The sequence below is a fragment of the Carassius auratus genome, chromosome 9 (genome assembly GCF_003368295.1).
Source record: "Carassius auratus strain Wakin chromosome 9, ASM336829v1, whole genome shotgun sequence".
NCBI classification, from domain to species: domain Eukaryota; kingdom Metazoa; phylum Chordata; class Actinopteri; order Cypriniformes; family Cyprinidae; genus Carassius; species Carassius auratus.
The window spans coordinates 4,902,018-4,916,017 of record NC_039251.1 but is presented as its reverse complement, the minus strand read 5'-3'; the positions used below and the strand labels follow the sequence as shown (position 1 = coordinate 4,916,017).

General features: G+C 39.7%; 2 protein-coding genes across 10 annotated transcripts in view; one reads left to right on the top strand and one right to left on the bottom strand.

Moving 5' to 3' along the window:
- The window catches only part of LOC113109177 (NACHT, LRR and PYD domains-containing protein 3-like), a 1,077,877-nt gene that overhangs the window by 73,052 nt on the left and 990,825 nt on the right, over positions 1 to 14,000 (top strand). The window lies entirely within an intron of this gene.
- Positions 4,078 to 14,000, bottom strand: part of LOC113109186 (inactive dipeptidyl peptidase 10) — a 91,488-nt gene continuing 81,565 nt past the window's right edge. For 3 of the 4 annotated variants that reach the window (XM_026272833.1, XM_026272834.1, XM_026272835.1), the window contains exons 15-26: positions 13,366 to 13,413; positions 13,018 to 13,139; positions 12,877 to 12,921; positions 12,682 to 12,780; positions 12,508 to 12,577; positions 10,978 to 11,172; positions 9,694 to 9,748; positions 9,017 to 9,116; positions 6,149 to 6,207; positions 6,007 to 6,079; positions 5,051 to 5,124; positions 4,078 to 4,941 (exon numbers count right to left, since the gene is read on the bottom strand). In XM_026272833.1, the coding sequence (XP_026128618.1) occupies positions 4,804 to 4,941; positions 5,051 to 5,124; positions 6,007 to 6,079; positions 6,149 to 6,207; positions 9,017 to 9,116; positions 9,694 to 9,748; positions 10,978 to 11,172; positions 12,508 to 12,577; positions 12,682 to 12,780; positions 12,877 to 12,921; positions 13,018 to 13,139; positions 13,366 to 13,413 (1,078 nt within the window). In that variant the 3' untranslated portion in view covers positions 4,078 to 4,803. The remainder of the gene's footprint in view (positions 4,942 to 5,050; positions 5,125 to 6,006; positions 6,080 to 6,148; positions 6,208 to 9,016; positions 9,117 to 9,693; positions 9,749 to 10,977; positions 11,173 to 12,507; positions 12,578 to 12,681; positions 12,781 to 12,876; positions 12,922 to 13,017; positions 13,140 to 13,365; positions 13,414 to 14,000) is intronic. The other variant, XR_003292859.1, reaches the window with a different exon arrangement.

Sequence of the window (14,000 nt, the reverse complement as noted above, 5' to 3'; positions counted from 1 at the left end):
TAATGGTTAATTTTCAAGAGACTACAAATAATCATGAAATATCCACTTTTGATCAAAGCAACTGGTAAATGTTAATGTATTTGTACATGAAATATGAAAAAATGAAAATATTAATAAAGCTGTTCTTGAGAGTGGTGTGTATTGTTTTATTATTTACGAGCGGTGGTAGCTGCCAGTGGTCCGTAACTATGAGTATCCGTAGCGGTGAACCAAGTCCATGCAGAGTGGAGATTTACAACTGCATCTTCCCAACATCTGCCGGAGAGCATTTCCGATCAGAGGCCGACTTCGCTGCAGCATATTCTGGATTAGCAAACGCTCCCAGAGCAACATTGTGCTGATGGAATTTTGTAGATCGGGTCGACGTTGGCCCAATGTATGTGTGCTATTAGGATTACTCATTGGAAACATAAGTAAAAAGAAGGTAGAGGATAAAAAAGTAATAAATGGAAGAAGGGGAACTCAAGGAGTAATATGGGGCATTCCAAATGAAGAAGACCTGGGGCCGGATTCATGAAACATTCTTAAGAATGTATTTCTTCTTAACTGCCATTTTCTTCTCTTAAAAATCATCGTAAATAACTTCTTGAATTTAGGATGGCAGCAGACTTGTCTTAAATCCCAAACAGTAAGAATTATTAAATTTATTTATTGGGTTATTTCAAATTAATTGTTATATTTAAGCATTACAACAACAGCTACATAATGCATAGTAGGACTAGGGATGTGCACAAGTTTTCTGAAGTGACAGCGATTACTTCTAATGTGAACACATCAACATGCCCGTATTTGATTATAGTCATAGCGTCACCTTGTTGAGTATGAATGCAATCTATGTTTAAGTTATTATGAGACCTATGACATTATAACAAGCGCAACAACTTCAAAGATATGACTGACTGCGACAGGTTTACTGTCTACTATCTGTAAATATTTTGATGTTGATGCTCCTTTTGTGGTCTTGTTGAAGAAACAGCTGCCCTTTTATTGTGACGGTTTTATTGTGATATTTTCTATTTATTTTTTTTTTACTTTTTTAAAACGACCCACAGTTAAATCCTTAAAGATCCTTAAAGATGTAAATCCTTACATTACGAAAACCCATAATCGTTATCTTGTGAATATATGATTTTTTTTTTTTTTCTATTGGCGAATTTGTTTGCTGGTCTGTGTTCAAAAGCACACACATGCAGGTAGGCTTAAGCACTATTTTTAAGAAGAGTAACTCATCTGTTTTGATGTGGATAAACATTTATAAATGCTCTAGTTAGGTGATTCCAGTCGCTTGTGTTAAATCCTTTCTCTCATCAGCACAGACTTGTGTTCTGTGTGGAGTGTGTGGATCTAGTAATGAAGTGAACCTCTCAACCGCTTTTACCTTCCACTGAAGCTCACATCAGGTGCACAGAGTTGAAGAATCCATGTGTGTCAGAGAAGACAGCTGTCTATACCCTCACCAGTCAGTACTTAGTACACACTACAAAGTGTTCAACACCTGTCATAGATGATGTGTAAACGCATGAATAAATAATTTACAAAGCTTTCTGCATCCTCTAATCTAAAGTGTAAACTATTCATCACTTCTAAATATGTTACATATCATTTGCAGATCTTCCTGTTACATGATCCATCTCATTCCATCACTTTAAACAAGCTTGAACTTAATCTTTTTAAATAAAAAAAAGGAACACTCTGCCACCATTTAATCAGCACTTAATTGTTTTTTTTCCATGCACAGCTGCTCACCTAACATGAAAACGCACAATAAACGTAGTTAATTACTTTGTGCATTTTATTCCAAGTCTTCAGGAGTCATATGATACCACCATGAGAAAAATATTTGTTTTCCGTAGTATAATCATTAAACATTAATAACAGTAACGTTATTCAATGTTACAAAAACTGCATGCATAGTGTCTTTTGAGAATGCAGTTTTTGTAACATGGGAAATATGATTTTCAAAAGACAAATTGCTGTCTAATATAACACCCAGATTTCTGACTGTAGAGGAAGTAACAGTACATCCGTCTAGTTGCAGATTGTAATCTACAAGATTCTGTGTAGTGTTTTTTGGTCCAATAATTCATATCTCTGTCTTATCCGAATTTAATTGGAGAAAATTATTTGTCATCCAATCTTTTACATTTTTAACACACTCTGTTAGCTTAGATAATTGGGAAGTTTCATCTGGTCTCGTTGAGATATATAGCTGAGTATCATCAGCATAACAGTGGAAGTTAATTCTGTATTTTCTAATAATATTACCAAGGGGCAACATGTATATTGAAAATAGAAGGGGACCTAGGACGGATCCTTGTGGCACTCCATATTTTACTGATGATAAATGAGATGACACCCCATTTAAGTAAACAAAATGGTAGCGATCGGACAGGTAGGATCTAAACCATCTTAGAGCCTGCCCTTGAATACCTGTATAGTTTTGTAATTGATCTATGAGTATGTCATGATCTATGGTGTCGAACGCAGCACTAAGATCAAGTAAGACTAGAAATGAGATGCAGCCTTGATCTGACGCAAGGAGCAGGTCATTTGTAATTTTAACAAGTGCAGTTTCTGTGCTATGGTGGGGCCTGAAACCTGACTGAAATTCTTCATACAGATCATTTTTATGCAGGAAGGTGCTCTATTGAGCAGACACAACTTTTTCTAAAATTTTAGACATAAATGGAAGATTTGAAATAGGCCTATAATTTGCCAGTTCACTAGGATCTAGTTTTGGTTTCTTAATAAGAGGCTTGATAACCGCCAGCTTGAATGGTTTTGGGACGTGACCTAAAGATAACGACGAGTTTATGATATTGAGAAGCGGTTCTTCGGCTACAGGTAACAGCTCTTTCAGTAATTTAGTGGGTACAGGATCTAATTAGCATGTTGTTGGTTTAGATACAGTGATAAGTTTATTTAGCTCTTTCTGTCCTATATTTGTAAAGCACTGCAGTTTATCTTTGGGTGCGATGGATGACGCTGTAGTGTTAGAGTGTTAGGCGCTGTAGAATCTACATTCGCTATTGTATTTCTAATGTTATCTATTTTATGTTTAGAAGGATTTGGTAATACTTGAGTCATTACTAGTGGGTTACCATGATCTTCATTTTAGAATTAATTATACTTTATGCATAATTTAACATGTATACAGTAGTTGTTAGTAATTCTCCTGGATATATGAAAAAATAGCAGTTATTGATTACCTAATAGTGAACTACCATTTTCACCTGAGTGCTATTACTTAATCATTAATCAGTTTCTTGTTAATAGTGCATTAGTCATTTGTTCCTGTGTAGTTATTCTTTAACGATGGAACAGTATTCTAAAGTGTTACCTTAGTTTCTTGTTAGATACTAGAAGTTACGAGAGTGCTAATATTGTGTTACTCATGTGTTCTTGTGGTTATTCATTAATGATGGAACAGTATTCTAAAGTGTCACCCACTAGTTTCTTGATTAACACTGTGAAGCTGTAATGACACATCTGTATTGGTGACATGACTTAGACAATGCAATTTGCTTTATGTGTATAACCAGGTTCATAGTGAATCATTTTCAGCACGAAACCCATGTAAATGTTTCCACTGCCACTGGCTAGGAATTCAGCAATCCAGTCTTGATATAAACTACTTGACATGTTAAATTAAGCAGCAGTTTGATGGTTTTGTGTCAGTATTCATTTATCTTTCCAAGGCCAGTGGATGAGTTACAGGGACAATCCTACAGATTTGGAAATATTTTATGATCAACAGTTATGAGTTTGAGAATGGTCACTGCTCGCTGCCAAAGAAAGCAAGGTCAGACAGCTTTAGAGTGACACCAACAGGCCCAGGACAGATTCCTGATCTAGCAACCTTGTCCCAACTATTTTAAAGAAATAACAGACATCCAAAGTAATAAAAAATCAAAGCGTGTCTTTTTCCAAAAACTGGGCTGAAGTATGCTGCATTCATTCCCTCCAGTCCATCTGTGAATGTGTCCGTCATTCTGATGCCAGCACTAGATCCAGCTGATGGTCTGGCTGTGTGACTCGGATGGTAAAATATAGCCCATCAAAATGAAATTGTGCTGTTTTGGGACTAGCTGTTTATTTATAGACATGACTGTTTTAATGAGAAGACAATAACAATCAACCCAAACCCCCCACCAACAGTAAAACTAAACAGTCAGCTATACAAATAAACTGATCCAAAACAGTCTAAGTGGATCTGTCTGATGAATGTCCAAAAACACATCTGTGCACCCTCTTCTGTCCAGCACACAGCAGCACCATCCCACAATGCACTGCACTTACACACAGCATCATGCACGTGTGCTGGCGGGGCGTTGCTCTCTCGACAAATATCCTCCAGCTTTAACGGTTGGAATTAGGCTTCTTCTCAGTGAATGAAGAAACGGTAAGAAACGCAGCTCCTCTGGAAGGCGACAACATACAGAGAGGGACAGAGAGTGGCAAAAGAAGTGAAGCTGAGTAAAAGGACCATGCAATGGCTGACTGAAGCAGCTCCACCGGGCAGTCTGTGCTGTGATCGGCCAATGCATCCGCCAAAAAAATGTGACTTATGATATGTGAAATATTCAAATCCATTTCCAGCGATAATGATCCATAGGCCAGAAACTCTCTGTCACACCCACACACACACTCACACACACTCACACACAAACACACACACACACACTCCTGGCTCTCTCTGTTTATATTAGTGTTCTCTGGATGCTTGTCCAGTGTGTTTTATTGTCCTGATGTGTGTATGTGTGTGTGTCAGCAGATGCTTCTGTGTTGCATCTCATCTTCACTCTACTCTTCTTCCTCCTCCTCCTCCTCACTGATGGGAAGCATATCCTCCTGCAGGCAGGATCTGAAGTAGCTGCTCAGTGTTGAAGCTGCATGCCGCTGGCTGCTCTTGGATAAGAAATGACCTTCGTCTGGATAAATCTGAAGAACAACCATCCAGAAAACCATCAACAAACAAGGCCACAGTCAAGCACTGACAAACACAGACACACTGATTCTGAAACACATGTCCATCGTCAGCGTTCAGTACCTGCAGTGTGTAATTCGCTCCCACCTTCACCAGGTTCTTGATGAGCTCGGCCGTGTGCTGGAAGTGAACATTAGCTACAGGAAAAAGAATTTGAGTCAAATTATCATATGATCCGCTATGAGAGGTCATTTCTATTGTGAATGTAGCGCCATCAAGTCAAGTATCCAAAAAAAGTTACAAGAGTAACAAGCAAGACACACTCACACACACGCACACTCACGTCCGCTCGCGCACTCATGCATACACACACACACACACTCACACACGTTTGTGTAAGGTGTGTTCATCCCATAGGTGTAATGGTTTTTATTCTGTAGAAACTGTATATTCTATGTCCCTTCACCAACCCTACACCTAACCCTAACCCTCACAGGAAACTTTGTGCATTTTTACTTTCTCAAAAAAACTCATTCTGTATGATTTATAAGTGTTTTGAAAAATGGGGACATGGGTTATGTCCTCATAAGTCACCCTCTCCTTGTAATACCTGTGTCATACCCATGACATTATACAGAGTTGTGTCCTGATATGAGACAAAAACATGCCCACGTCCGCTCGCGCACTCATGCATACACACACACACACTCACGTCCGCTCGCACACTCATGCATACACACACACACACTCACGTCCGCTCGCGCACTCATGCATACACACACACACACTCACACTTAATAAACTAGAATCTCGTGGAAAAGTTCATTTATTTCAGCAATTCAACTCAGTGTGAATAATGAATAGTGAATTGGTGGGTTTTTGTTAAATGTGAGCCAAAATCATCACAATTAAAAGAACCAAAGACTTAAACTACTTCAGTCTGTGTCCACTTAATTTAATTAATACACAGGTTTCACAATTTGAGTAGAATTACTGAAATAAATGAACTTTTCCACGACATTCTAATTTATTGAGATGCACCTGTACACACACACACACACACACACACTGTAACTGACCGTCTGCAGTGGCGTGCAGCAGCATCAGTGTCTGCTCTCTGAAACCCTGTGGATTCTGCAGCACACTAGAGAACTAGAGACACACAGTCTGTCACTAACATCTCAAACACATTTCAGTCCAAAACAACTAGCCAGCACCAACCTGATATCTGCTGTCGTCCTGAAGAGGGAAACACAGATAGCGTTCAGAGAAGGCCGAGGCTGAGAGAGAGAGAGAGAGAGAGAGAGAGAGAGAGAGAGATTTATTTATAAATGACACTGTATAGACACCTCCATTAATATTTAACATTGTTCCTGTGGATCCCAGGGACACACTCATACTGGTAAAAATGAATAAATAAATAAATAAAATGTATAGAGAGAAATGCACTATAAGTCGTTTTGGATAAAAGCATGTACTAAATGCATAAATGTAAAGCTGCAGTCGGTAAATGTAGCCTCTCTGTCGCCATCTCTGTTTGAAAATTGCAGCTGTCCCTAATTATCTTCCTTGCGTGGGTTGTGCTCCGGCACAGCTCCAGTGTGGATGAATCTAATGTTTTGAGGTGAACGTGTGGCACCAGTGTGGATATTTACTGTACTTCACAATAACAGATCTTAGCCTACGTCTTGGAATATATGACCCTAATAAGAACTTTCACCGGATATTGACATCTAAACCAGTAAGCAAGCAAGTCTGCCATGTTTTATCTGACCAACTGAGGAAAAAAGTGTCGGATCGGTTAGCTCATATCACATAAAATCATGCAAATTATTATTATTGTTAAACATTATTCTCAAATTCTTAATCCAGATCAGATGGTCACTGTCTTGTAGAATGAGCCACCAGCAGAGAATTAATTGTTTATCCAATCCAATCCAATCCGCTTTATTTATATAGCACAGTTTAAATAACACAAGGTTTGCAGCTGGTCAGCTGACCTGAGAGAGCGGCTGGGTTGTAGGGGTGCAGCAACTCGGCGAGATACGGTGGGGCAAGGCCATTCAAGGCTTTAAAAGCAAATAAGAGTAGTTTAAATTGAATCCTAAAATGCACAGGCAGCCAGTGGAGTGAAGCTAAAATAGGTGAAATGTGCTCATACTTTCTTGTGCCAGTTAAAAGACGAGCAGCAGCATTTTGAACCAGTTGCAGATGGGCAATGGAGGACCCATTAACCCCCAAATAAAGTGCATTGCAGTAGTCCAGCCGAGTGGTCACAAAGGCGTGAATTACTGTCTCAAAGTGCTGTTTCTGGAGGACTAGTTTAATTTTTGCCAGCTGCCTTATGTGGAAAAAGCTGGACTTCACTACGGCTTTAATCTGGTTTTCAAACTTAAGGTCAGTGTCCACCTTTACCCCTAGATTAGTAATAATTTGCTTGTGATATTGTGCTAAGGAACCCAGATCAACCAACGGGGTCACAGAAGTGCCACTACCACTAAAGACCATTACTTCTGTCTTTTTTTCATTAAAATTTTAAAAATTAAGAGACATCCAGGCCTTAATGTCATGTAAACATGCTAGCAGAGGCTTAACACAGTAGGAGTCTGACTTTCTAAGAGGGACATAGATCTGACTGTCATCTGCATAGCAATGAAAATAAATACCATGCTTCCTGAGAATTGAACCAAGTGGGAGTAGATAGATAGAAAATAAGAGAGGGCCAAGCACAGAGCCCTGTGGCACCCCATGTGACAAGGGAGCAGTCGAGGAAACATAGTCAGCAAGGCCAACACAGAAAATTCGCTGGGACAAGTAGAACCTAAACCATTCTAACGCTGTACCACTGATGCCCACCCACTGCTCAAAACGAGTAATCAGTATTTCATGATCTACTGTATCAAAAGCAGCAGTCAAATCTAAAAGTACAAGGACAACACAGTGGCCAGAGTCAGTAGCTAAAAAAATTTCATTAAAGACTCTCAAAAGTGCTGATTCGGTGCTATGTAATGTTTTAAAACCGGATTGGAAAATCTCAGTAATATTATGTTCATTTATAAAGTCCATGAGCTGGGAATAGACAATCTTTTCCAAAATTTTAGAAAGGAAAGGCAATTTGGAAATAGGCCTAAAATTAGCCAAAACAGTAGGATCCGTTTAAATGCAGAATTAGGCGAATATCCTCTTATCCTGGGCTCTCCATCCTTCGAGTCAAAAGAGCCATTTTGACCCCTTTCCCACCAAATAAAATTAACGTGGAGCCGCAACACATTGTTCCCAAATAAAGATAACATGGCATATAGCTAAAGTGTTATATTCAGTTATGTTACCGGGCATGGGTAGTGGCAATCATTTTAGAAGTGAGGGGGACAGAAATGTCGAATGTAGTAATAATAATAGGCCTAATAATATTTATTTATGTATGTCTAATTGACAAAAAAGAAAACAAACAAAAAAACCTTTATCTCTTTAAGAAATAAAATACACTGCTGGACAATAACCTTACAATAACTCTTATAAAATACTTTTAATATATATTTTAATAATGACAAATATATGGTTATGATGTGTAAGGAACCCCTCAAGGGAATAAATAGGAGATGGGAGGAAAATACATATTTTAATCATGTCTGTCGCAGCAATATCATTGGGTAATTACAATGTCCATAAATTGCAGGCATCAGGAGCCACAAAACTGCTTTGAATGCAAGATTCATTTTAGTTCACTTTCAAGATTCGCAATTGCCCTTATACATGGAGCGGCAGTATTTGGACTTTCTGTATGAGTGCGCCCTCCAGCTTTGAGTATGAATGTGGCCAATTAAACATACAGCGCATTAAAGTGCCCAGCGCTCTGTGATGAAACGAAGTGACTATATTGTCTATTTAAATTAAATCTAGATTTATTAACACTGGCCCTTGACAACCGCAGAGGAATGAAAGAGGGGGGATGGGGAGAGGGGGAGGAACAAAAAGTGAGGTCAGATTCTCTCAAAGTACCACAGAGTCACTAGTGTGAAACTGTTTCTGAGGTTCGTGATACACATCAGTGCAAAGCCTCACATAATCACAATATCATCAGTAACTTACCATACAGACTCCAGTCCGTTACAGGTGACACGGCTGCTGCGCATTTAAACAGGTTCTCCGTGGATTTAATCAGCAGGAGTGCGACATAGCCTCCATAACCCTGCAGAACGACACAAACACAGGGGTTTAAATACCTGACGGTTTTCATCTGTGTTTCTTCTGTTACAGCAGCCGAGAGTGATGTATAATTACAGTATAATTACCCAATGATATTGTTGCAGAGCTGAAGACTCTACAATGCATAGTGAGAGCAGCTGAGAAGATCATTGGTATGTCTTTCCTCTCCCTCCAGCACATTTACAGAACTCGTCTCACCCGCAAAGCCCTCTGCATCGCAGGTGATCCCACTCACTCACCCATCACACAGCTTCTTCAGCTTGCTGCATCAGGGAGGAGGCTGTGGAGTCTCCAGGCCAGGACCAGCAGACTGAAGGACAGCTTCATCCAGGAAGCTGAACTCACTCCCGAACTTTTGCCTTGCGCTGCTTTATTTTACTTTATTTTTATTATATGTCTTTTTTACATTCCCTTATTGTAAAGTTGTATCTACATTTTATATATGATCTAGATTTTAGGCTCTACTGTTAAAGTTATCTGTATGCACTCTGTATGTATGTACTGTACATGTGGAAGAATGGACAATAAAGCAGACTTGACTTGACTTGATTGAGTCTTACCCTGCCAAACACACCAATCCGGGTTCGATCGATGTACGGCAATTTCAGCAGGTACCTGGAAGAAAAGCTTGACAGCCTTAGCATGTTTCACAACTAGGGATGCACCGATACAACTGTTTTCAGAATGAGTCCAATACTGATGCTTTCATTTTTGGTATTAGCTGATTAGCTGTATTTTCACATTATTATTATTATTATTTTACAAATATTGGGTACAGAGACAAAATAATAATTATGATAATAATAAGAAGAAGAAGAACAATCATGTTCGTTGGCTTCAGTTAGCAAACAGATATTTCTTTTAGTTATTTCCAGACTTTAATTATACCTGTATAAGCTTTTGTTACTTTCACTGTTCATCTAAATGTGCATTAGATATGCTCCATTGCAGCAGCTCAATACTGTGATGCAGGGATCCACTCCTTATACATTATACGTACTATTTTGGTGATGTCATTTGCATCACGCACACTATACGCGGACCTTCGTGTACAAATAAAAAACATAACTTTAAAGCAAGTTAAACATACACATGTTTGCATTGGTGCAGAAGACACTTCCAGCCCAGAGCATTTCACACAGTCTGCTAATCTCACTTTTGCCGTAATCGTGTATGCTTGAGGTTTAATATAAATGTTGTTTATTGTCAAGGCCCCTATAATTTTTGTTTGTTTTATATTTACTATTTAGTTTAAATTCAGATGCATGTGCTAATGGAGGGAAAAGCAATCAAGATCATGCAACAGGAGTGAGTGCTCTCTGACTCTCTCTCTCTCTCTCTCTCTCTCGCTCGCTCTCAAATAACTCTAGTAACCTGTACACTGTTTTGCTTGCTTGCTTTAGACATTTCCAACCGAACTACAATCTATCAAGTGATGAACTGTGAGATTTTCACTCAATCCACTTTGCGCACTCTGCTTGTCAGCTCGTGCACATCAGCTATACAGGAGTGAATATTGAATGTTTATTGAATTGTATTAATTACTTACATGTACTTCATAGACATCCTTAATCTCTAATCACTTCATTCTAATCCCTGTTGTTCTGTTATCGGTGTTTCTTTTTCTGGACACAGCTCTGTACACACCACACTATGTAGCATCAGCTTTTGGTATCGGGGCATTTTTAAGAGTACAAGTACAGGAGCCCAGTATCAGGACAATACTGATATTGGTGTATACCTATTCACCACCATGTGTGTAGATCACCCAAACAGAGCATGAGAGTGGCATTGTGTCATTCTGATCAACTGACAGAAGGAGAAAAGCAGGTAACTGTTCTTACTCGACGGCGAGCAGCTGATCCTGCAGCTCCACGGATCCCAGGCGCCTGTGCACTTCCTGTAACACCTTCTGACCCTGGAAGCCACTTCCCCTGCCGTCCAGACGAGCTACGATGACATTGTCTGAACTGACCAGCACCGAGTCCCAGTCCAGTGAGTAACGGTCATTCACCTGCTGACCACCGGGGGCAGTGTCACTGATGAACACAGAGAAAACCTTGATCAACACTAAGACTGGTGCAGGACTGCTCTTTAGCCTGATGACCAGCATCACTGACACACAGACGAAACACATCAGCGTGTTCTCACTTCCATCTTCGAGCCTTCGTGATCTACGTCTGATATAAAATACATTCCACTCCTGGATCTGGTCAAGTGTGTTTGCAGCACCTTTCAAATTCAGCCTGAGAAACATATCTAAAACCATATCTACTCACAGAGAGTTGTTCAGTGGATATTTCTCTTTAAAAATCCTCATTATCTGCACATCACAGGGTTTAAAATCAAAACTACTCAAAGACCCCCGTGAACCAATGCAAATGAACAGGTCTAACAGTGCCAGATGAACAAAACCTCTGTCCACTGTAAGTAAAGCATAGAGGTATTTGTATATGTGAAAGTAGTCCACAAACATTTCCAAAAAACATGACAATTCAAAGAGAATTTGCTTGTTACTGACATATTGGTTTAGGGCAAACTACCAATCACAATGTTTGCATCACTGCTGTATATCAGCATCTGTTATTTATTCTAAAAACCCAAACAATGAGAGTCTCAGTGTACAGGTCAGATGATTCAGTGGAGAAAATCAGAGACAGAAATACTGCAGGTGCTCCTGGAAATGTCTATTAAATGTCCAGTTGCTTTACGTCAAGCTTATAAATGGTGTGACATGCAGACAATGAGCAGAGATCAGAGGAGAGATGAAGGAGATTCTGACTTCAGTGATCTGGATGAGGGACAATGCCATGTCAAGTCAAGTCACCTTTATTTATATAGTGCTTTAAACAAAATACATTGTGTCAAAGCAACTGAACAACATTCATTTGGAAAACAGTGTCTCAATAATGCAAAATGATAGTTAAAGGCAGTTCATCATTGAATTCAGTGATGTCATCTCTGTTCAGTTTAAATAGTGTCTGTGCATTTATTTGCAATCAAGTCAATGATATCGCTGTAGATGAAGTGACCCCAACTAAGCAAGCCAGAGGCGACAGCGGCAAGGAACCGAAACTCCATCGGTGACAGAATGGAGAAAAAACCTTGGGAGAAACCAGGCTCAGTTGGGGTCAGTTCTCCTCTGACCAGACGAAACCAGTAGTTCAATTCCAAATCCACAAACACAATTTCTGCTTAAGACGAGTCTTTCACTGACTCTTATGGTCGAGCAAAGAGAAATGTTCTAATTCTCCAGTCATATGATGTGTATTTCTCTCAGTCCTCCAGACAAAATATAACACACACACACACACACTCACTCACACACATATGTCACAAAAACATACACACACACACACTCACACAGATCTTACATCATCAGCAGAAGGGCGTAAGTGCGGGACTCAGAGAAATCAGGTGGATAGGAGATCTTCAGCGGCAATTCTGTAAAATCACATGAAGAACAGACAAAAGATCTATCAAATATCTTGAAGGGCATTAGAGTGTGTTTCCGTGCAGGAGCTCCAGCACTAACTGAGCTGTGTTACCAAAGTGGTCAGTCTGGACGCTTCTGTACTCCAGCAACTGGATGCGTTTATATCTGAGAGCAGCTCTCAGCACAAAGTTATTCTCCAGGACATAATAATCTGAAGAGACATAAACACAACACATGATTAGAGTTTTTAACGCAGAACACAGTGGAAAGATGTACAGAAGAATTAATGCAAATAATGAAGACGCACTGGCCGTGTTCAGAGTGTGTATGAAAACTGTCGGCGCTCCTGGACCTGCAGGAAAACCAAACACTTCAACCACAGCCTGTGCTAGTTTGACAAGGGGTGAAAGGTCAGCACTATAAGAGTAAATAATAGACGCCATCATACCTTTGCAGTGCAGCAGGACGTGTTGATTAGCGGGGCTGAAGTCAGCACTGAAAAACGTGCAGTGAGCTTTATTGAGCTCACATGTCAAACACTGGCGTGGAAACAGGCCCACTGTGGACACACTGCACACAGAACGGACCAATCAGTGGCCTGCATTCCTGCAGATTTTCTTGATTGCAAACACACTATAAATGATGCATTTGGACTGATTTTGCCATGACACCATTCATACAGTTACTGAAACAATGACACATTTCTTAAAACTTCTAACACGTTTCACCTGTTTGGTCCAGTTTGCTAAGTGTTTTCTGCAAACAGAGAAACGGACACGAACACACGTGATCTCACCTGAAGAGCTGCCGGCGGCTGGAGGAGCCCTCGGTGCTCAGGAAAAATCTGCATTAGATCAGACAGACGTTTAAAGTGCCTTCAAAACACTGTGATCACGTAACCCTTCATCCAAATACACACACTTGAGCACTTGACTGCTTATATGACGTATTTCCTGTGTTCAAGTGAGGATGAAGCCCACAAGTGCGTGTCAGACTTTTCATTACCTGATGGGACACATTTACAAAATAAATATTACCACTACTCATCTTTGCACCTATAAAAAGAGTAACTTGCTTTTATACCAAATTATTTTTTATAGCCCTGTACGATTGATCAAATGTGATTGTCATGCAGATCTGCTCAAGCCGGTTCTGTGATCAGTAGTAAATCTCCATACATTTACATTTATGCATTTAGCAGACACTTTACGATTTACTGTGCATTCTGGCTATATTTTTTTTACCACAATGTAAAAGATGGAGCAGGATTTACTACACAGAGCTGCAGTTCTCTGACAAGCTATGCAAAAAAAGATTGCTGACTATATAATCACACAATTATGGAATCCAAAAAATCTTTCTGCGATTATGAAAGCTGTTGCGTGGCTTGTCAGTGAACTACGGCTCCGTGTAGTAATTGCTGCTCCATCT